The sequence below is a fragment of the Ammodytes marinus genome (assembly GCF_949987685.1).
Source record: "Ammodytes marinus genome assembly, chromosome: 3".
NCBI classification, from domain to species: Eukaryota; Metazoa; Chordata; class Actinopteri; order Uranoscopiformes; family Ammodytidae; genus Ammodytes; species Ammodytes marinus.
This window is the reverse complement of record NC_137232.1, coordinates 16,962,296-16,984,803: the sequence shown is the minus strand read 5'-3', so window position 1 is coordinate 16,984,803 and position 22,508 is coordinate 16,962,296. Positions and strand designations below refer to the sequence as shown.

General features: G+C 39.1%; 1 protein-coding gene across 1 annotated transcript; it reads left to right on the top strand.

The window, feature by feature from the left end:
* Nucleotides 1–4,155: 4,155 nt before the first annotated feature.
* Nucleotides 4,156–5,115, top strand: LOC307271241 (olfactory receptor 52E8-like; the record flags this gene model as incomplete). Its single annotated transcript, XM_080053654.1, has 1 exon — nt 4,156–5,115. One exon carries the CDS (start codon nt 4,156–4,158, stop codon nt 5,113–5,115), a length of 960 nt encoding a protein of 319 aa, XP_079909780.1.
* Nucleotides 5,116–22,508: the final 17,393 nt, after the last annotated feature.

The window sequence follows — 22,508 nt, the reverse complement described above, 5'->3', positions numbered from 1 at the left end:
GTTTAAGCAATTGTGAAAAACTGTAAAGCAATTCAGTGTGTCAGTATAAACTAAGAAACAATTACAGTAAAATTAGGGAACAATGGTAAAAAAAATCAGCGAATTGGGTGGCTGGATTATGAATCCTTTTATGGATACCGCCTCCTGTTTGTTAGAAATTTGATTGGCAGTGTGTTCTGTGTGAATACCAAGAGAGAGAATTCAGGAAGAGGGCGCAAGATATAGAGCATTGTGTGTAGTGTTGTGAAAAATGTGTGTTTTGGAATGAGAATATGAGTCTAAGGCAGGAAATGTGTTTGGAGTTCAGCAGAATTGGTTAAGCAGTTGGTAAATTAGCTTCAGATTGTGCACATCGTGTCTGATGTTCCAAAAAATGTGTTTAAACAATTGTGAAAAACTGTAATGTACCGTGCTGATCTGCTATATCACTGGATTCACTTCAGGGGTGTCGGCTAAAACACCACTTACAGTTTTTGCCGAATGCTTACACACATGTTGCAGACTTTGGCCCACTGTGTCAAAACTTAACACACAGGCCGAATAGGACAAAGCACATGGAGATAAACTTCTAATTTATACGGCAAAATGAAACTCTTGAAACAAAACCTAACAATCCCATTTCAAAACTGTTTTTAGCATCAAAACAATACACACATGCACTTTTGAATTACTCTTTCCTAGCAGCAACAACACACAGATGTGCTTTATGCAAAACACATCTGTATTCAGTACTTTGGATGGTTTTTTACTTTAAAAATCTCATACAGATTTTTTTGTGAAAGATTGATCCACTACAGTTGATCTAGACACATGAAAACAAAATGTAAACGCTTCAGATTTTTTATTTTATTTTGCCATTTCTGGTTTTTGCAAAAGTAAAAAAAAAAACAAAAAAAAACACAAAGACACACAATAAATGGTACAACTAGAATGTTCTACAAAACAAAGTGTTGTAGGGGAACGATTGGAAGACATTTAGGCTATGGATCCTGTCTCCTGTTGGCATCTGGCCACATCACCTCATCCACGTCACAGGCAATGTCCTCCCTTGCCAAGCAACGGGGGAAATATCGCCTTTTGCAGAATTTTTTGGAAAGATTGATCCACTATATTTTCAATTAGAAAATAAAACAAGTTTATATTGCAATTTCATGGTTTTGGCCAACAAAAGAAAAAAACACAACGCATAGGTGGGATCGCAGTTCAACAAGCAATTCAGTGTGTCACTATGAACTCTGAAACAATTACAGTTAAAAAAAGATGTGTTGTAAGGAATGGGGCGAGTGGATTATGAATCCTTTGGATACCGCCTCCCGTTTGTGTCTGGCTACATCGCCTCATCGCCATCACATGCAATGTCATCCTTTGAGAAGCAACAGCGAAAATATTCCTGATATCCAGTCTAAATGTCCTAATTATGGAGCTATTATTTAGTTGGGCTGGAATTTCAGACCAGCCTCCTATATTGTTAGGCCATGATCTATAACATGGTCCACTATAGTGACCCTGTCTCCGTCTGTTGTCTCCTTTGTCATCGTCCTCCTGCCGCTCTCTCTCCTCCTCTTCCCCTGACTCTTACTGTCTCACAAAGGAGCTGAGCTCACCTGACGTCTATTTGTAGTGCTAAGGCTCAAACTGATTGGTATTATATTAGCTTTATTTATTTTTTTCATGTGTGTGAGTCTGTGTGCTTTTCCAATTTTAGTTGTGTTTTGTATTTTAAATAGATGTGTTTTCCCAATGATTGCAGGAGATTTCATTTTTGAACAATGTGTTTTATGTGAAAAACAGTGTGTAGTGTTTTGCAAGAAGTGTGTTCGAGAATTTCAAACACAGTGCAAAGCACTTATAGTGTTTATAGGGTTGGTGCTTGTGTTTAGGGCATGGTCACCAAAGTTAGAGGTTGTGATGCTTTGGGCATAGCAACCACTGTGTTTAAGCATTAGGTAAAAACTGTAAGGCCAAAAACGTCAGACTATGAAGCATGAGTCGATGAGAGGAGGAGTAAGGATTTATCCTATGTTTATTTCCTTCTTTAACATGCACAGCAGCATACAGATCCCAGGAAAAGAACAATAGCAATATTCGTCTCGTGATGACACGCCAAACAGCTGTTGCAACCGGCGAATCGCGGCCGTTTAATAACGTGCATAAATTATAATTTATAGAGATCGGGAAACTCCATGCACTTACTCACAAGGGCGATGCAAACAAACTCAGGGAGAGCACGTTTCAACCGTGGATTGATAGGTGGTTACTGCGGCAACGTGCACGCTCACACAACAGAGAGAGAAAGAAAAAGAAACTTCACTAAACAGGTGCTCCGGCTGACTGACGTGATGGTGCTAACTGACAGTTATAATGTCATCCACACTGAATAAAACACAACTTAAAACACACCGGTCTCCTCACTAGCAGTTTGTGTAGTATGGAGCCAGGGGTGCGTTCGGATTGTACAGTTTATTCAATCAATTCATAGTAGGCTAACGCACCGCATTTAACGTTCAGTAACGATAACAGCGTTGTAACGACGGAAAAAGTAATTAGTTAGATTACCCCGTTACTGAAAAGAGAACGGCGTTACATAACGCCGTTATTTTAAACGGCGTTATTCCCAACACTGATCCTGACCAACCAGACCAATAGACTATTCAACTTTCCAAAACAGTAATGAAAAAAAAACGTCTTTCATTATCAGAGCTTTTTAGTTGACTGCTGACAAATCGTTCAGGTAGGCCTAATCCATTTTAGTTTGCGATTGCCATGCCACTAATTGGAAGCAGATTACTGATGTCAGTGTTTCCCCTACCATTTTACAGGCCAACGGGACCCCCGCCAGGCCAACAGCTGCCCGATAAAAAAATAAAAATAAATTTAAAAATAAAAAAATAAAAATATAAAAATATATATATTTTATTATTATTATTTTGTCAAACAGGGAAACTGACGAGAAAGAACCTTTTTTTTCTTTATAGGTCCATGGCATACACTGGAGATATTTAGGACTCAGTAACAGGGAGTTGAACAGGAAGTCGCTATGTCGCCGTGGCAACCAATCTGTATCAACAGCTGAGACAGCGCAGCAAGTTATCTTGAAAACAGCAGGCTATTGTAGCCCTACAAGCTTTATTTTTTGGTATTTTCAATGCTACTTTATTTTTACGTTTTAAATTGAGAACTAGGCTACATGAAATATAATGGTCGGAATATGAAATTTGGCTAAGTTTGCACACATTTTGATTGATAGGCTAATCATGATTTGTAGCCTAGGTTAATTCATTTATTTTAAATTAATATTTGATAAATTAAAGAAAATGTTTCATGATCCAGATTATTCCAGAAATTAATACTAGACAGGACATATCTGTCTATATTAGGTCTTAGTGTTTATTGTATTTTATTTTCATATCCATGTGTTTTTCTTCAATAGTTCATATGGCTTGTGTCTCCAAATTATTCCAGAAAATTGTTTTAGGCAGGACATATGACAGCTGTTTACAGAGCAAAAAAAAAATCAGATATAGCTTCTCAAAGTGCACCAGATTGATGCATTTAAGTTTAAAATGGTAAAGGTTTTCTTCCGCAGGGGCATGCCCCAAGACCCCACTAGGAGGTCCATTCTCCCCCAGCAGTCTCAAAAAATCCTGAGGGAAACAAAAAATGTACAAACGTACCGAATGTGAAGGCATAACCCTATGCCCTGATTTGTAGGGGGCTGTCAAAAGAGGCTCATCCATAATACGGTTAGTTTTGGTCAACGCCGTGCGCATACTCTTTATCAGCTTTTACCACCGGGCCTAAAAAAAATTCTAGGGAAAACACTGGATGTATTCATCATGTCAACACGGATCCTAGGAGAACTGTTGTAGCTCATTTGGGGATGTAACCTTTTGGGGCCAATCTGTTTACCTAAACTAGAATATAATTGGATGCTGAGCACATATTAGGTGTCACTGCTCTGATATGGTCACACACAGAAGCTGATCGACTGAAAGTTTTAAATAGCCTACTGAGATTTAAACTGTAGTGGCTTATTCTATGTTTGAAAGTAGTTTGTGCTTTTGTTATTTGATGTTTTGTCACATCTTATGACTTTTTTCACTATTGTGTTTTTATAGGTTGTTATTCTAAAATATTATATTAAATATAGTGATAATGTTATACACAAACGAAACAAGGATAGAACATTTCTTCATCATCGGATTTCCTGGACTTCCACTCGATTATTATGGAATTGTATCAGCTCTGTTATTTATACTTTTCTTGGCTATAGCTGTAGGGAATATTTTTATTTTAATGGTCATCAAATGTGACAGGTCTCTTCACAAACCCACATATCTGATCTTTTGTCACTTGGCATTAACAGACTTAGCGTTTGGGACTGTTACTCTGCCAAAGATTGTATCAAAATATTGGTTTGATGACAGCATTATTTCATTTTATGGATGCTTCGCACAGATGTATTTTGTTCATTTTTTAGGAGCTACTCATTCTTTCATCCTAATGGTGATGGCACTTGATCGTTTCATTGCGATTTGTACTCCACTGCGTTATACAGCTGTTTTCACAAACACCTCTGTTTCTGTGCTTTGTGGAATTTCATGGTTGATGCCACTATCATGGATGGTGGGTATAACTTTAGATGCTCTTACTTTACCTTTCTGTAATTCCAACATAATTGTACAGTGCTACTGTGACCATATAGCAATAACAATTCTTGGATGTGAAAACGTACGGAAAGTTCAGTTGGTGGCATTTGGTCTTGCTATGTTCAGTTTGTTATTGCCTCTGGGTTTTATTATCTTCTCTTACTTTGTAATCATTGTTACTGTTACGAGAATGTCCAGCACCGAAGGCCGCATCAAGACTCTGTCTACCTGCACGCCACAGCTTCTCATCACATGTCTGTACTACATGCCAAGATGCTTCGTGTACCTGGCAAACAATGTGGGATTCACTTTTAGCATACCAGTTCGCATTGTTGTTGTAATGCTGTACAGTCTTTTACCTGCTGCTGTCAACCCCATAATATACTGTTTAAAAACCAAGGATATCAAAGAAAACTTAAAGAAGAAATTCTTTATTAGGAAAATTAATATCACCACAAAAACGTGATTACTTTAACTTTGCCCTATTGCAAACTATCATCACACAGTGCTACTTTGATCATATATTAACTGGGGTGTGGGAAAATGTTGCTTATGATGAGAGTGTTTCACTTGGAAATGCCTTGGTTAGTATTTTGGTTCATTCAATGTACATCAGTTTGTCATAGCGGTTTTGAATCCTTTCTAACTGTACCAATCAGCGCTTTATTACCTGCCTTAATTGTGTGTCAAAATGTTGTTATCTTGCTCACAATTTAGGATGTAGTCTTAGAAGTGAAGCCCTTATTTTATTACCATGACGTACAGCCTCATACCTGATGTATTTAATCCAATCATATACTGTTGATATACTGTTGGTGCAGAGATTGATTTTATTTTTTAGAGTTTTGATGTAGTAACCGTAGACATAATGAAACAATATAGCTCAATCAACTTTTTTCCTGTAATATATTCATCTTGTATAGTTATTGGTATATTTAAAGGAATACTTCACCCATATGGAACCGGCGTTCAATCATTATACAATCGCTATTATAATATAATTAATGAGGTTTTTCTTCCCTCAGTCTTCCCTTGGCCCAAGTGTCCTGTCCTAACCCTATTTTCCCATGTGTGATTACAGTGAGACCATAAAACACTCTTTCTGCCTTTCTCAGGCTAGGATGAACCGATTTAAAAAATGTTTGCACATTTATACTACATAGGATCTCAGAGTTCAATGCACCTTCACAATTCCACCGGTGAAGTAGGTCTTTTACTGTGATATTCTGCAAATGTTACAGCTAAGCTAAAACCCCGGATACAATTCATTAACAAATATATCCTTGTGTTTGCATGTTTCTGGGAAGTTTTTCAAGACTTTTAGAGTATTATTGATTATATTTGGGAAAATAATTTTCAGATTAATAACCTGTATGTTTTTGCAATGTATCATTGTTTTGGTGTTGTGTTCTGTATTTCCCTTGATTTAAAATCAAACAAATAAACAAAACAAGTATTTTGAGAAGATCGATTTTCTGACTGCGTGGAGAACCTCTGAACTCACTATGACTCAACACTGCACTCTGCTACTGTATGTGTGCTGAATACACAATGTGTAATCGTCTCTGACTGTTACATGGAAATTGTCCACTAGATAGAGCCAAAGCATCTGGGTATATTCAAATAAAGTGAACAATGTGATTGGCCAATCACATCTTTCATTTCATATAAGAAAATAAATAAATCTCTAAGCAGAGTTTTCGAATATGCTTTAGAATATAATGATGTCTCTAAGCCATAAAAAAAAATCAATTTATGTTTTATAATTTACAGGAAAGAAGAATAAACTGACCTGCAGACTGCATCCTGAATGTATTAATGTATCAAATTATGCACAGGTTTCTGAGGAAACAGGCTAGACTAGACCTATAGAGTCATGTGAATACTTAGTGTGACATTTACATTAAACAGGGTTGTCTTTACACAAGTTTTCACTGTAAATTCAGGTGTAATCATCAGATACTACCTCAGACTGCTATGTAGAAGTAAAAAAAAAAAAAAAAAAAAAAAGCTTTTAACCGAGCATGTGTTCAGAGAAAACCAGCTAAAATTGACAAAGTAATCATGAAAAAAGCATGAGTATTGGTTTGAGTAAAACATCTTCCATTGCATTGTTCAGAAACTGGTTTATTAAACATTGTTCAGAAAATGTATGGGAATTAACAGGAATTTTGGGAATAAATGTGAATTTACACAATGTAAAGCAACCCAAATGCACTAAATACTTCTAACTATGTTATTTCAGTCCTGGCAAACTTTCTAGACAGTAAGAAAGCAGTTTTTCAACAAAATTCCCTGGGAAATGTTCCCGTGGAAAGTTACCGGAAAGTTCCCGGAAATTTACCAGAAACTTTCCACCCCTTTGCAACCCTAGTTTTAATATAATAAAATTATTTAAATAAAGTTCCTGTAATAGACTGCATGAATATTCAATATCTTTCTACCTGACCCATTATCTGCACCTGTTAAACAAACATCAAATAATTTCCTCTATGTCGCTTTGCATATCATAGCCATGACTGGGGTCAGTAGGTAGACGTGCAATATCTTCAAATACGGGAGCATAGCTGCTTAAAGGTAGATGCATATTTAAAATATTTCCCCATTGCTCAAACATACTGGAGGGTGTTCTCTCTGTGGTATTCTGCCCTGCATCAAAGTGACAGGTTTGTTTTAAGAATGAGCTGACAGGCAAGACACCTTGTTGCCTGAAGCTGCCCCCGGACAGGGATGACTGGTCGAGTATATATTTCCTGGCGATAGAAAACAGTCCACAATCAGACTCCGCACCAGTGAATGTGCTGTCTGTCTCACTGTCAGATGAGACACTGATCATCGTTGCAGACTTGGCAAGTCCAGACCTCACGGAACCTCCAAGGGAAATTGTTTGCTTCAGAGGAGTGTTTAGTTTACAAATTTCTTCAAAGGTGAGGCACTGGACATGTTCCTGAAACTCGGGTTTTACAAACCTCTTTTTGTGACAATGTGGTGTATGCTGGGACGGCTCTACATCAGCCTTAGTCAACAACTCCTTGTTTAGGGATGCCCTGTTTTGAGGCTTTGTAGGACTTCTTGCCCTCTCTTGGCTGGGGCCTTCTTTCTTAAATTCTGCTAATAACATCCTCAAATCTCCCCATGATTTCTTTTCCGCCTTCGCACACTTTGTGCTGTACAAATGTGTATGCCAGCTAAGCTTTGGTGATACAGTATCTGAATGAGATGCACTAGAACGGCAGCCAATTTCATAATACTCCAGCTCACTGTTTTGCATCGGCTGGACACTAGACAGACTGGCGTCTTGGTAGTTCTCACAACTAAACCGCTTCTGATCAGGACTCATTGGGTCATGTTGTGTCCCGCTTTCCGCAGATGCATCGCCTGCGAGTGTTCTGTTGTCATCAAAGCAAAACGTGAAGTTGTCTGTCCCTTGCTCGGTTTTCTGTGGTGAGCGCTCACTCTGAGTCTTTGCATTCTGCCGCCTCACTCTGTAAAGGGCGAAAAACATTCCTATAATCATTAGGATGGAGATCGGAGGAAGTATCACAGCTATGATCCACAGAGGAACGCCTCCCTGCGCCTCAGAACATCCATCGCGGCTCTCTGAGATGCAGATGTCACAGGTGTGCTTGGAGACATTGTGTAAACAGATGCAGGAACTGTTTTGCACAACAGGGCCGCACCCCCACCGTTTTTGACAGTGTGCAGAGAGACAATTTGTCCCGGCTGTGTCCTCCTCAGAGCAGGGGGAGGGGAAGCAAACACCTGGAAAGCTGCAGCTTGACTGGACAAGAGTAGAGCTCGGCCGGACGTCCACCATCACACTGTCTCCACCGATAGGCAAAGTGTAACCTCTAAAATTGAAATACTGCACACAGCCTGTGAACCCTGTCATATAAAGAATAAAAACAGTTTCATCATTGTTACTTAAAGTCCTCAAAAAACATTGGTCTGATGACTATTTCATGTAAGTTCACAGATACAGTTTGAATTTAGAATATTCGTAAATTATCTTAAACATCAATGAAAAAGTGGATGTTTTTCCCCCACATGTAAGTATTTTTGCTATACATTTATTAGAGGACAGGACCTAACTCATTTGCTCTATTCACACACAAAAAAAAGAGACCACCTACTCCGATGAAGCTTTCTCTATGAAGTGATATAAAGCCAGACTTATGCCATGTAAGATACTACTCAGCCGAGGATCAGATAGGTGAGTGATTATGACAGCAAGCAAAAACGAGAAACACTGTAATCTTTTGCCTTTCTAATGCTTTTTTGTTGAAAATATTAACAGAAAAAGAGAATATTTATACAAAACAAAGATGCTATTTTCTTTCAGGTATAGTTTACAGTTGCTTCTTGTTCTGTCATGATGCCTTGTATTATACAGATGCAATAGCAAAGTGTGTGCAAACAGTGAATGTATGGTAACATTCCCAACAATATTTAGCTTAAGGTATATTTACCGGCCTGCAGGAGCTTTGCATCATCTGTCAGAGCAGCACCAAGCATTATCTTTTCCACACTAGCAGGAGTGAGATCCATAGTTTGGTCAGTGATATTCAGGACTGGTTTAGCATCCAGAAGCAGAAAGGTGTTCTGTTCATTGCTGAACAAAGAGAGGACATGCCAGACCCCATCAGCCACGAGAGAGTCGACAGGGAACTCCAACAGGTGTCCCGACAGGTTCTCTTTGGAAATGTATACAGGCTTTCTGTCTTTAATCTAAATAAGACAGAGAGAACAATTTTACACATCCAACATATATATGATATGAATAAATATGTCCATAAAAGCTATGCAAAAGTACCATTATCATGGTGTGTCCTGTCTGTCCAACAACAAATATCAACACGCCATTATAATGGGTCTTAAACTTGATGTCAATCCCTTTTTGGTCTCTGGTGTTTCCCTCTTCTCCATCATCCAGCAAGTCTTTTAGCAGATAGTCTCTCTTGAATCGCTCCTTGATGACATACTCTAAGTATTCATTTCCATTAAACCGCAACACAAGCTCCTCTGACATTTCTTTAAAAAAACAAAGAACATGGAAAAAGGTAGAATTCAAGTTAAGATGAAAATCATTTAAAAGTCCATCCTGTACATTAAAAGGTATATTTACCTTTGCCACAGGTGCTTCCGGTAAAAGGGCTTTTGCAGTCACAGATATAGTCAGACCAAAGGTCATGACACACGCCGCTGTTCTTACATGGGCTGCTGTGACACGGTGATGGCGTTGCCCTTGGACACCTTTATAAAACAAACATATTGTCATATTAAAATCAGATATGCATTTTGTGTAGCCTATTATGTAAAGCATTTGATACTAATCCAACTCACTGTGTTACATGGGAAAAGTGAATTTCTAATATTATTAATTTTAAATGCTCACCTATCGAGGATGTTAAATGTTGCCATGGCCATTGAAGGTCTCAGCAGGATGCCATTCAAATGAATGTTACGAAAACATCCAACAAAATCGTGGGTTTCTATCTGGGCAGGATGCAGTAAAATAGATCCAAATGTCCTCAGTCCTCCAAATGTCATATTACTGCTCACATCTAGTGTCCTAATTGTATATGAAGACACATTAAGGTTATTGATAAAGATACAAAAATGGCTTAAAACTGAAATGATAATCATGGGAAAGTAGTAATTGATATGTCACTGCTACCTCTCTAAGCTGCTGCTATCACTCTGTGAAAAACAAAATCCATTGTTCTCAACAGCAGTGCAGTTGTCCACATGCAAAGAACCCATCTGTTAAATGCAAATAGAGCCACATCTGTCAGGTTCATATTCTATTCCATGATTTCCCAACTTAAAAATGCCATCAGATTAACGTAATGTATGTGGTGACATCTTCAAAACTCACGTTGCCAATCCTCCTTGCAGTGATACTGTGGAAATGTCCATCCGACACCTGTTTGGTTGTGCGCAGCCTCACAGGTCCTGAGCCCAGGTCATAGGAGAGATGTAAGGCCCCATCTAGTATCTGCAGTGCAAAGAACTCCCTGCTGGCTGATCCTCCAGGGTTGTACAGAAGCAGGGAGTTATTCTGCACTGTGGCAAACTCTAGAGAAATTAAATTAGTCCTGCGATCCAACGGGGGAAACTCCATGAAGGACAGCTCCTCAAAACCATAACTGTGCTCCTCGCAGTAGACTCCACTGACTCCTGAAATAAAGAAGAAACATAGTGATTGTACATTGTGATACATAGGTTGTTTGCAGCTGTAACTTGAAAAAAAAAAAAAAAATGTATATATATATATAGCCTATTTTATATTTTATAAAATTTAAATGAATAGTTTTTGAACACTAAACACACAACAACATTTTGAAAACTAAACATATATTAACAAATATTTTTTGAGGAGACTTATATGAGAAGCTTAATGCCTCTCATATGTTGTCAATAACATACTGTTTAAGGCAATTTGGTAAGGTTAGCTTAGCTTAGCACAAAAGTGGAAACAGAGAACAGCTAGCATAGCTCTGTCCAGAGGAAACAAAATCAACTGACACAAAAGTGGAAACAGAGAACAGCTAGCATAGCTCTGTCCAGAGGAAACAAAATCAACTGAAACTCCAAAACTCACGAGTTACGCTAACATGTCAATCTCTTGGATTTAATCTGTATAATACCTGTAGTGCAATAATGTCAACTTGTATTTTTCACAGGGTGTTATTTGCTGTTTCTATGGCGGGCACAGCAAGGGATATGGTGTGGGGTGTTGTTGGAAGGCAGGGGATCCTTGTGTTCTGAAATACCCTAACCGGCTGTTGGCTGTAACCTTATATGAACAGAAATATTTGGGAAATATTTGATTTTTTCCCTTTATTTTTATGCATTATTCTTACCATAGGGACAAAGACAAGAGAATCCTGTCTGTGAACTGATGCAGCTTCCTTGGATACAGGGTGTTGATCTACAGTGGTCTATGGGCTGCTCACACATTTCTCCTGGTGAAAGAAAAATAAAGCCCAGACTTTAAAAGAGAGATGATATTCTGCAATCAGAGCCGGCCCAAGCCTTCATGGGGCCCTAAGCAGAATATGATCAGGGGGACCCTCTCCAATCGTAGCGCTGCCCCTTTAGTTCCTCCAATGTGCAGCTGGGTGAAAATATAAGACAGCCGAGATCTGAACCCTCCTAAGGGGGTCCGGGGGTATATTAATAAAAATATTAATATAAAATAAAATATTAGGGAAGGTCCTCTGGGTGGGGCTTGGAGCTCTTTATCTTTTACGGGACATATTTCTCTGAAATATAATGAATGCATGTAAATGCAGTGAGAGGAACGAAGCAGAAGAACTCTGTTGTCCAGCTACCTTTTTTTTCACAGACAAGGCTGATATAGGCTAGACTATACTCAGTCCATGGGCAACTGAGGGCAACTAAATGTTTTTAAATAAACTCAATACACATATGGATGTGAACGTGACGTGATCAGTTAATTTCGGATTTCCTCCCAGATAAACGTATTCAATTATTAGGCGATTAATGATCTAGACCAAAACATTGTATTCCTTTTTGGTATGATAACTTACATTTGCAGACACAATAATGATATACACAAACTCGGGGGCACCGGCAACCGCTTAGTTCGCTTATGCCTCGGGCCGGCTCTGTCTGCAATACAGTATGTTCATGCAGAATAATGTGATATATATATATACCAAATACTACCTTCAAATCCAGCCACACACTGACAGTAATATTCATCTTGAGTGGGAATACAAGTTCCTCCATTTTGGCACTTCGCCTTCAGGCATTCATCTACATCACTAGAGCAGTAATAGCCAGAGAAGCCACTCTGACAGTGACAGTAGAAATTTCCGGGAGTGTTCACACATATGCCTTCATTCTGACAGAGATTCACCTGACATTCATCGATATCATCTTCACACAGTGTCCCGGTGAAGCCGGCTGGGCAGGTACAGTTAAAAACCTCTTTCTGTGGTGACACAAAGATGACCGCCGTGCTTTCCAGAACAGCAACGTCTTGGCTGATGTGAATGTTTTTCTTACACTTTGCTCCATTTTGACAAGGGCCGATGAGACAAGGATCACTGGTGATGTGAGAAATGGTCACATTGCTCTGAGCTTCCAGTAATTTCTTGTGGCCTACAGAGATTCTGCTGGCTACTTCTCTGCTAAGATATTGACCGTTGTACGTTTTGACCGCAGCCAATAGAAGGATTTCGCTGCCAATATGTTTGATCCCAAATACATGAGTCTTAGAGGCCTGTAGGTTAAACAGACTGTCCAGAGCCTTCACAAATCGCAAATACTTAACAGACAAAAACTCTTCCATTGAGGATGATGACACATAGAATAATACACAGCTATCTATAGAAGTATTTGTGAACCCTTTGTAGTTTACATAGATGCTGTTGTTTACTGGGGAGTGAAGCTGGTCTGTGGCTTCAATAGTGATGTTAAATGTGGCCTCGCCTTGAAAAGGAGAGGACCACAGTTCACATGTGCTGTTAGATATTGTAAACATATTATGTGATCCACTTTTGATGGCGCAGCTGAATGAATCTGACTCATCCTGATCATCTGGTTGAACGTTACCGATCATGCCTCCTTGGAAAGAACTGCCAAAATATTTCACTTCAATGAAGATATTTCTAGGCAAGGAAGGGTTATCGTTTTCATCCAAAATCTTTATAAGGATCAGAGTTGTTGATGACAGCAAAGGGATCCCAGCATCCCTGACAGCCACCAGGAGTCGATATGAATAGATTTCTTCACGATCAATTGTTTGTGTGGTTAATAAAACTCCATCTGGAGTCAGTAAAAAAGCACTAACTGTTGAAGGATTTACAAACCAGTAAGTATAAGGTCCCTGGTTTGGTGGCAAATCAGAATCAGATGCATTTAGTCTGGCAACTATGGTGCCTTGAGGCGAATTTTCCCTCAGCTGAGCCTCAGTGATTGTGAGTTTGGGAGCGTTGTCGTTGACATCATCAACATTCACAATGATATTAGTAGTCCCAGTAGCTGGTGGAGAGCCATTATCAGTGGCTATAACAGTCAGATTATAAACTGGCCACCTTTCTCTGTCAAGTGGAGATCTTACAGAAATAACACCAGTGGATGGATCAACGCCAAAAGAGAAGTTGGTGTTACCATTTTTAATACTGAAGAAGAACCGATTCCAGTCCAAGATGGAGTCCTGATCCAGAGCACTCACAGTTATCACAGATGTCCCAACCGGTCTGTCTTCTGTTAAATTCGCCGTATAAAGGGCAAAGGTAAATACCGGTGCATCGTTTGTGTCAATCACACTGATGTGGACCAAAGTCTCATCTACATCTAAGCCATTAATAACGCCAGAGTTCTTTGCCAGAACTTTTAGAACTACATGACTGTTTCCTTGTTTCCTCAAACTGCCAGTTGTGTATATTTCCCCAGAAAGTGTGTTGATGTCAAAGCCTGTATATTTGTTTCGACCAAACATCAAGTAGAACACCTGACCTTCAGAGCCTTGGTCATCATCCGTAGCTGTTACTTTTCCAATCTTAGTCCCAACAAGTACATTTGTAAATACCAAAAAGTTGTAATCTTTTTTTCTGAATTTAGGTGCGGCCTCATTGACATCTGAGATTTGAATGACAACATGTGCCAAACTAAATTGAGTAAGACCAACAATGTTCGAAGCTTTGATTGTTACATCAAATATATGCTCTTGCTCATAATCAAAGACATCCAAAGTGGTTACTGTGCCATTTCTGGAATCGACTGCAAATTTATCCACATGCCCAGCGATTAGAGAATAGGATATTTGTGCATTTGAGCCTGAATCTGCATCAGTAGCCTTCACATCTAGGACATATGTTCCCATTTCTGAGTTTTCAGGCAATGAAGTGGTAAACTCTGAGAATGAAAAGACAGGGGGATTATCATTCACATCCATAACTACCACTGTAACATTTACCATGCCTGTTTTAGAGATCCAGCCGCCATCCTTGGCTTTGATTTTGAGATGGAAAATACCTTCTTTTTCAAAGTCAAGTTCTCTTGTCAGTGTTAGCAACCCTGAGGTTTCTCCGACAGAGAATGGTAAATAATGTCTTTCTGTGGAAATGGAGTACATGATGGCACCATTGGGACCATAATCATTATCTTCTGCCTGAATTTTCCCAATAACTGATCCTACAGACATGTCCTCAGGGACAGAGAAAGTGACATCAGGCTCTCTAAAGCTTGGAGAAATGTGATTCCTCCCAGTTATTTCAAAAGTTATTTCAGTCTGTGATGACAGAGAGGGGAAGCCCTGATCTTTTGCCATAACTAACAAAGTGAAAAACAAATGTATGCTTTCCACCAAACTTTGATTTAGCATTACTTTTCCATTATCTGCTTGGACCCAGAAGAAATCAGATGCATTACCTCCATTTGAAACATATTCAATACCAACACTGTTAATGAGATCCTGATCTATTGCTGTAAATTGGACCACCTCAGTGCCAACAGCCATGTAGTATGGGATAGCAACCAGAGGCTGAAAAGGTAAAAACATTGGTGGGTAGTAGTTATATGGCTCTAGTCTCACTGTGACAGTGGAGTTACTGTGAAGAGGAACACTGCCACAATCAAATGCAAAGACTTCAAATTGGTACATTTCAAAAGCAGAATGGTGTAACATCAGTGACTGCTTTGTATACACTTCACCAGAAGAAACGTTCACCCAAAACTCCTCATTTGGAGGTTCAATAACATACAAAATCTCAGAGTTTTGCCCCATGTCTGCATCTGCGGCAAGAACCTGCACAACAAACACCTCTTCATCTTTTGTTTCAGGAAGGACAACGGTGTAGAAATCATCGGAAAACACTGGTCTATTATCATTAACATCTGCAATGATTATAGAGACCTCTGTGCTAATGCTCCAAGCTGAATCATTTGCGTTTATTTTCAAGATATAATGATCCTGAATCTCCCTGTCCAGAAGCCTTTTAACAGTGATGCAGCCAGTGGTGAAGTCCATTTCAAACGGCATATCAGCACTTTGCTCATTTATGGAATAATTAATTACTGCATTGATCCCTGTGTCATCATCAGTTGAAGTGACTTGTATAACTGTGTGTCCAACGGGGTAATCCTCAGGTACTTCTGTGAGAAAAATCTGTGAAAAACGAGGCGGGTTGTCATTTCTGTCTAAAACGACAACGATAACAGTCGCTATGTCTTTATTAAGAGGGTTGTTAAGTTCTTCAGCTTCAACGGTTAAGTTGAATAGGGGGATCATTTCTCTGTCTAAAATTGCAGTGGTGCTCAATAAACCACTTTCAGAGTCAATTGTGAAAACATCATCATTGTTTCCTTCTGTTATTTTGTACTGCACTGTGCCATAAATGCCTGAATCAGCATCAATGGCAAGAACATCACAAACCCAGGATGGCGGAGAGTTCTCAAAAAACTCACATCTGTACTCAGCTTGGGTGAACTGAGGGAAGTTATCATTTACGTCACTGATGTTGAGGTGAATTTCTGCAAATGATGAGAAAGGAGGCGAGCCAGAGTCCCGGGCTTCCAACAACAAAGAATATTCCATTTTGTTTTCATAATCCAGAGGGTTTTCCACTGACAACAATCCACTTAACTGCCCCACATGAAACATATCTTCAAAGTTTCCAGAAGCTATATAAAAAGATACGGGCTCAGCTCTGGGGCTCACTGCTGAGACAACTGCCACTAATGTTCCCACTGGCTCATCCTCAGGAAGGGAATACGTCAGACCATCCATATTCATCTCTGGAAACTCGGAGACGTTCTGAAACTTAATGCTGATGGTAGTGATGTCAGATTTAGGATTTTCCCCAGCATCTTCCACATGTACATTGACAATAATATCTTCGGCCATCCGGAGAGCCCTTGAAGCGACTACAGTGCCGCTGTATGGATAGATTGCAAACAGATCGGAGTTTTGTCCATATAACGAATAATGCAATTCTGCATTCATCTCAGTATCTCCATCTGTTGCTCTTACTGCACAGACAACTGAGCCTGTAAGTAAAAAAGAAGAGAAAGCACAATAAAACCCTCAATCCTAGCAGGTCCCTTTTATCCAGGATGATATATACTGTAGATAACTTTCAAATGGAAGTAAGAACTTTCACCTGGAGCCATCTCAGTGGGCACATATGCCACATAGGGGCTGTTCATAAACTGGGGTGAGTTGTCGTTAATATCTCCAATGAGCACAGTGACAAGCACTGAGCTTGACAGAGGCTGAGTAGGATGCGTATCACTGCCAATCACTATCAACCTGTAAATGGATACTGTTTCCCTGTCCATGATGTCAATCGTATACAGCTCTCCAGATGTTTCGTCAATGGCGAACGGTACGTCAAGGTTCTCAATGGAATACCTAGAGGAAAATCAATAGATGCAGTAGCCTATCAGTGTGATAGTGTAAGCATAAAACAACATAATGTATAAAATCCAAGAGTGATTTCTAGCTGCTCCTAAGCAGCAAACAAATCAAATACACAGGCAAGGTTTTGACTATCAAAAATATACATACGGTACTGAAAATATATAAATCAGTAAATTCAGTAAAGTAAAAATTATATTAACTCCCTGCTATTCTGATTCTTTCCAAACATTCCTCTCAAATATTGGTCGACTTTTTGAGGCAATATTTTACCTTATTTCCCCACTGACACCCTCATCCCTGTCCGATGCCGTCATCATGGCAAACACAGTGCCTGTAGGGCTGTCCTCGGACACTATGGTGTTGTAGACATCCTCAGTAAACTCTGGACGGTTGTCATTGAGATCATCCACAATGACATGTACGGTTAGAGTTCCCGTTAATGGTGGCAATCCTTCAAATGACAAAGTAAATAAGGAATTATCAAACAGTTTGACGAGACACCAGTGAAAACTTACATTGTTAATTGTAGTTAATTTTATGTTTGGCATGAATTACCTGAATCGACAGCAATGATGGTGACAAAGTACAATGATTCCTTCTCTCTGTCCAGGCTGTGTAACATTTGTAAAATGCCACCGTGAGTGATGGAGAACAAACCATCACTATTTCCTTTCTGTATAAAATATGTAACCTGGCTGTTGAGGCCTAAATCTTCATCCATAGCTGAGAGCTGGTTATAAAAGACAGAAAAAAGTAGAAATTAACATCACAACATTCTGTAATCAACAGTAAATAAAAAGAGCCAATAATACCTGATGTGTTAGCTGAGATGGGTCCTCCTCATTCTCCACTACATGAATGGTCAGTGTTTCTGGAGTAAAGAGGGGTGCAAAGTCGTTGACATCCAACACTGTGACACTGATAGAAGCAGTAGCAGTTCTGGGTATATTACCCTGATCTGCAGCTGTTATGATAAGGGTGTAGTTTGAATCTCTCTCCCTGTCCAGTTTGTCCATCACTGTGATCACACCACGAACCTTGTCAACCACAAACGGGCTGGTGCGGGTCAACATATACCGTACTAGTCCATTTGCCCCGATATCTCGATCAAGAGCCCGAACCCGAAACAGGCTGGTTCCTCTGGGGATATCCTCATTGATTTGCAAGCTGTAGGTGCTTTCTGAAAACTCAGGGTCATTGTCATTTGCATCCTCAACGTTCACCATGAGATTCATAGTGGTTGCCATTGCGGGTGAGCCCTTATCAGTGGCTGTTACAGTAATAGTTAGGGTATCTACCTGTTCTCTATCTAATGCCTCTTCCAAGTATATTTTCCCACTTCTGATATCAATGTTACACATGCCACCAGCAGTGTTATCTAAATAATACAAAACTTCTCCATTGGATCCGACATCCTTATCATCAGCATGTACAGTCATAATAACAGAATGGAGTGCAGAGTCTTCTGGTATACTGGCTATTTTGGCTGAAACAAACACTGGAGCATTGTCATTGACATCGTCAACCACCACCATTACACGCGCTGTGCTGGTAAACTGTAAAGACGCAGGCCAGACACAGTCATTGGCTGTCACAGTCAGATTGTAGAAGGATTGTTTCTCTCGGTCTAACTCTGTGTTCAGGCATAAACTACCAGCCATGTTAATAAAGAATGCTTTCTCTTCATCTCCAGCGATCACTCTGAGTTTTAAGTCTCCACTGTCACCTGGCAGAGAGAAAAAGAGTATACATGATGTTATCAAAAAATGCCCTCCTCATAATGGCTTGGTTTGCTTTATATAAATCAAGCAGCAAGACACTGCACTTTGTAAATTATGCAATTATAGACTACCAAGTTCAGAAATTAGCGAGCTAAAATAAGTAGAGTCCAGACAAGGAATTTAGTGGCATGATGCCTCTCTGGATTTGACTAGCTGACAATGGCCAAGACAGAAACAATTCAAAAACTACAAAGCTGCTTTACCCACAACATTTGCTACTCAATCAAAAGTTTTTTTCCCATTTAAATTTTTTTTTTGCCATGCAAATTTTTGATAATTTTTGGGTTTCATTCTGACTAATTAGTTAATCATATTGTTTTTTCATTGAAACTGTTGACATGTTTGATTAATGATTAATTACACTAATGTTAGCTTGGACTAATGTTATATTTGAATTGCACTTTTGCACTTACCATCATCCTTATCTGACACATTCAAGAGAAGGAAGCATGTGCCAACCTTAACGTCTTCCAGCAATGATGCAGAAAGGGTATCCTGACTGAAAACAGGGGGGTTGTCATTCACATCCAATACATTGAAGTACACCCTGACACTGGATACCATGGAGTCCCCCTGCCGTGCCACCACAGTGAGTATGTAGAGGCTTTGTGCTTCGAAATCCAGGCCGCGGGATAATAGGAACTCCCCTGAGAAGGGGCTGAGGAGGAATAGGTTCTCTCCGTCATCCTCCAGCACTGAGTATGTGATAGGCGTGAGACTCTCAAACAACGTTTCCACCTTTCCCACAACTGTTCCTGTCAACACATGGACAAAACAAAATCAATGGTTGATCCGGTGACTGTAGAATACAAAGAACGTTATTGTTAAACACAGAAGGACCTTAACAATCATTCATATTTAAAATTATGAAAATGTAGTTCTAAAATAACTTCAATAATAATGTTACAAAAACGATACATTATGCATGTATGCCTCATTTACATTGGGGAAAGGCCTGGCTGCACAGATGACTAACCTGGCACTGTGTCTTCTTTCAATTCAAATGAATAAACAGTTTTGGAGAAAGCCATCTGGGTTCGCCATCTGTTGTGAGACTGTAAGCTGACTGTCTCATGCTCGGGCACAGCTTCAATAGATGTATGATACCAGGATGAAGGAAGCATATGCTGCCCTGTGTGGCCTGCAAACGGGCTCTCGCTGCTCATATTCACCGTATTTCCGAAGGAAGGTTCATGAGAAACTGTAGTATTTAACACCTGGTGAACCATAGACAATATAAATAAAGGACTCTGTTTCTGTTTCGAACATGCATTAGTGGACAACATGTGAGGTATTCAATGCTAGATACAGCCTTTATACTTGAAGAAAATGTTTTCTAAGCCTGTGCACACATTTTAACCATTTGAATGCACTGTAAACTTAATAAATCATTCAAATTAAAACAGTGATTGTTATGTTTAAAGTAAACACATATTGTAATACATTATCATAAAGTTTCTTGTATACTTTTACTTTTTCTTATATTGCACTGTTGGAGGAGCCCAAGACTAAAGAATTTAATTGCCAGCGATTGCTCTGTAATTGTTGTGCATATGACAATAAAACCATCTTGAATCTTGAATAAAAAAAGCTGCTCTCACTGCTACAACATACAAACTATATCAGGCCAACTTACCAGAAACTTCAATAATAAAATGGCATATTTTCTCCAAAGTCCAGTCGAGTCCATTATAAAGTTTCTTTCATACGTGCCTCTTACTTGGTCATGATTGAAAAACTAAGAAAAAGTTAAGTAAGAGAATAAGTTTCAAAGCAAAACAAAAAAAAGTGAAGTCCTGTCCTGGAAACTGCACAGCATTACCTCCACACAAGACCAACAAATGGAAAACTATAGCTGTATCCATAGTGATTACTCAATCTTCTCAGCTTGTAATCCTGACTGACACACCCCTTTGACAGCACGCTATGCAAATCCTGCAGTGGTTGAAAAAAGTAATTTTTGCGGCTCAAAAATGCAGCAGATTGAAATGTGGATGCTGTAATATGTATATCAGAATGCCTCACAATCTTTAAACGAATTAATCCATGTGTCCCTTCTTTTTTTAAAGGATGGATTAAAAATTCTGGAAAATAAAATAAAAATAAGTGTAATCATGTACACCATTACATTTTGTAGATTCAGTCTGTTTCAGTGGATTTCGCTAATGAGATTCCTTAATGTAGAGAGAAAATAGACTCTTTAAACATGTTCCTGCAGTAAGGTGGCCTGGAGGGAGCCTTTCTTTCTGTGTGCCAGTTGGGGGGGGGGATTCCTTCAGAGCAAGGCCTTCATTCAATTGGTGAAAGGAGAAAGAAGAAAAAAAGAAAAAGAAAAATTACTTTGAATCACAGGTTTATAAAAGACAGCTGACTTGACACAGTAAACACAGAATGTTTAATCTGCATTTAGATGAACATTTTAGAGGTATTGTATATATTTAATTAGAACACAGGACAAGCACTGACAAACTATTGAAAAAAAATACATTCAGAGCAGTAATTTAATTCAATATTATCGAATGACTGGCCCTAATGTGATTACATACTTATTTATTATTATAACAGGTACTCTACCAGACTACCATTATTACTGCTATTTCCCTAATAAAAATTAATGTTGCAACACTAATGTTATCTACATGCAGGGACACTGAGGACAAAAGCCTGTTTCTGTGTTAAACTCACTGAGAGGAGACTACTTTGGCTTCATTCATATTTGCAAACACTGTTGAGAGGGGGACTTTTCTTTGTATGGCAAAGGGCAATGCTCCTGTCCTGAGAAAGGTCCGATAAATGGTCATGTGAATCCCCTTTAAGTGACTGCGAGGCCACCGTGACTGTGAGACTGTCTCCAATTACACGCAGGGGGAACTCTATCCCAGCAAAAGATCACAAAAGATCCCTGCCCGGACTCAAAGGGGGAATGCACTACACAAACACGAAAAGTACTTTTATCTCTGGACATTTATTGTTTTATGTTTTGGATGTGTTCAGTTTAACTGAGCAAACAGTTCACAAAAACACAATTCTAAGTGATTGTGTATCTTGCTGGTAAAGATGGATTGAATCATACCATAATGTTACATGGGGAATTTTGTGGACAAAGAGTACAATGTGTAGTACGTTTGGTAAAAACCTAAATAAGGCAGGTTTACTGGTCTCCCTGAAGAGAGGAATTTTCATGTTTTAATGCTCATTATATGATGACTTAATAAAATCTCCTTTATGACAATAACATATTTTACAAGTAACTTGGAGGAGAGGACACCGTTTTTTGTTAGAGGTATACATGCATGATCATGTCAAAAGAGTGTCAATACAAGTTATTTTTGGTGTGTTTTAAGGCCATGGGTGTCAGCCACTATTAGTACTTGTATGACACAATAACTTCACTATGGTTTATATGTTTTACTGCACACACCAGACAACTTCATTGTGGCGCCACCTTCTGGATTCAGGTTGCTTAAACAAGAGTAAAATTCCAGTCAATTTGGGGACAAAAACAGAGCATTGTAGAATAGTACATGGTATGCAATTCAGGCAGTTACTGTAGATAACACACACTTTGGAAGGTAAATGAAACCTGCAGGGCAGATTCAGTAACTTTTTTCCAAATCACAGCTCTTTAGTAACATGCGATTAATCACAAGGGGCAAATGCTTCTTGGTTTAGTTTCTAAGA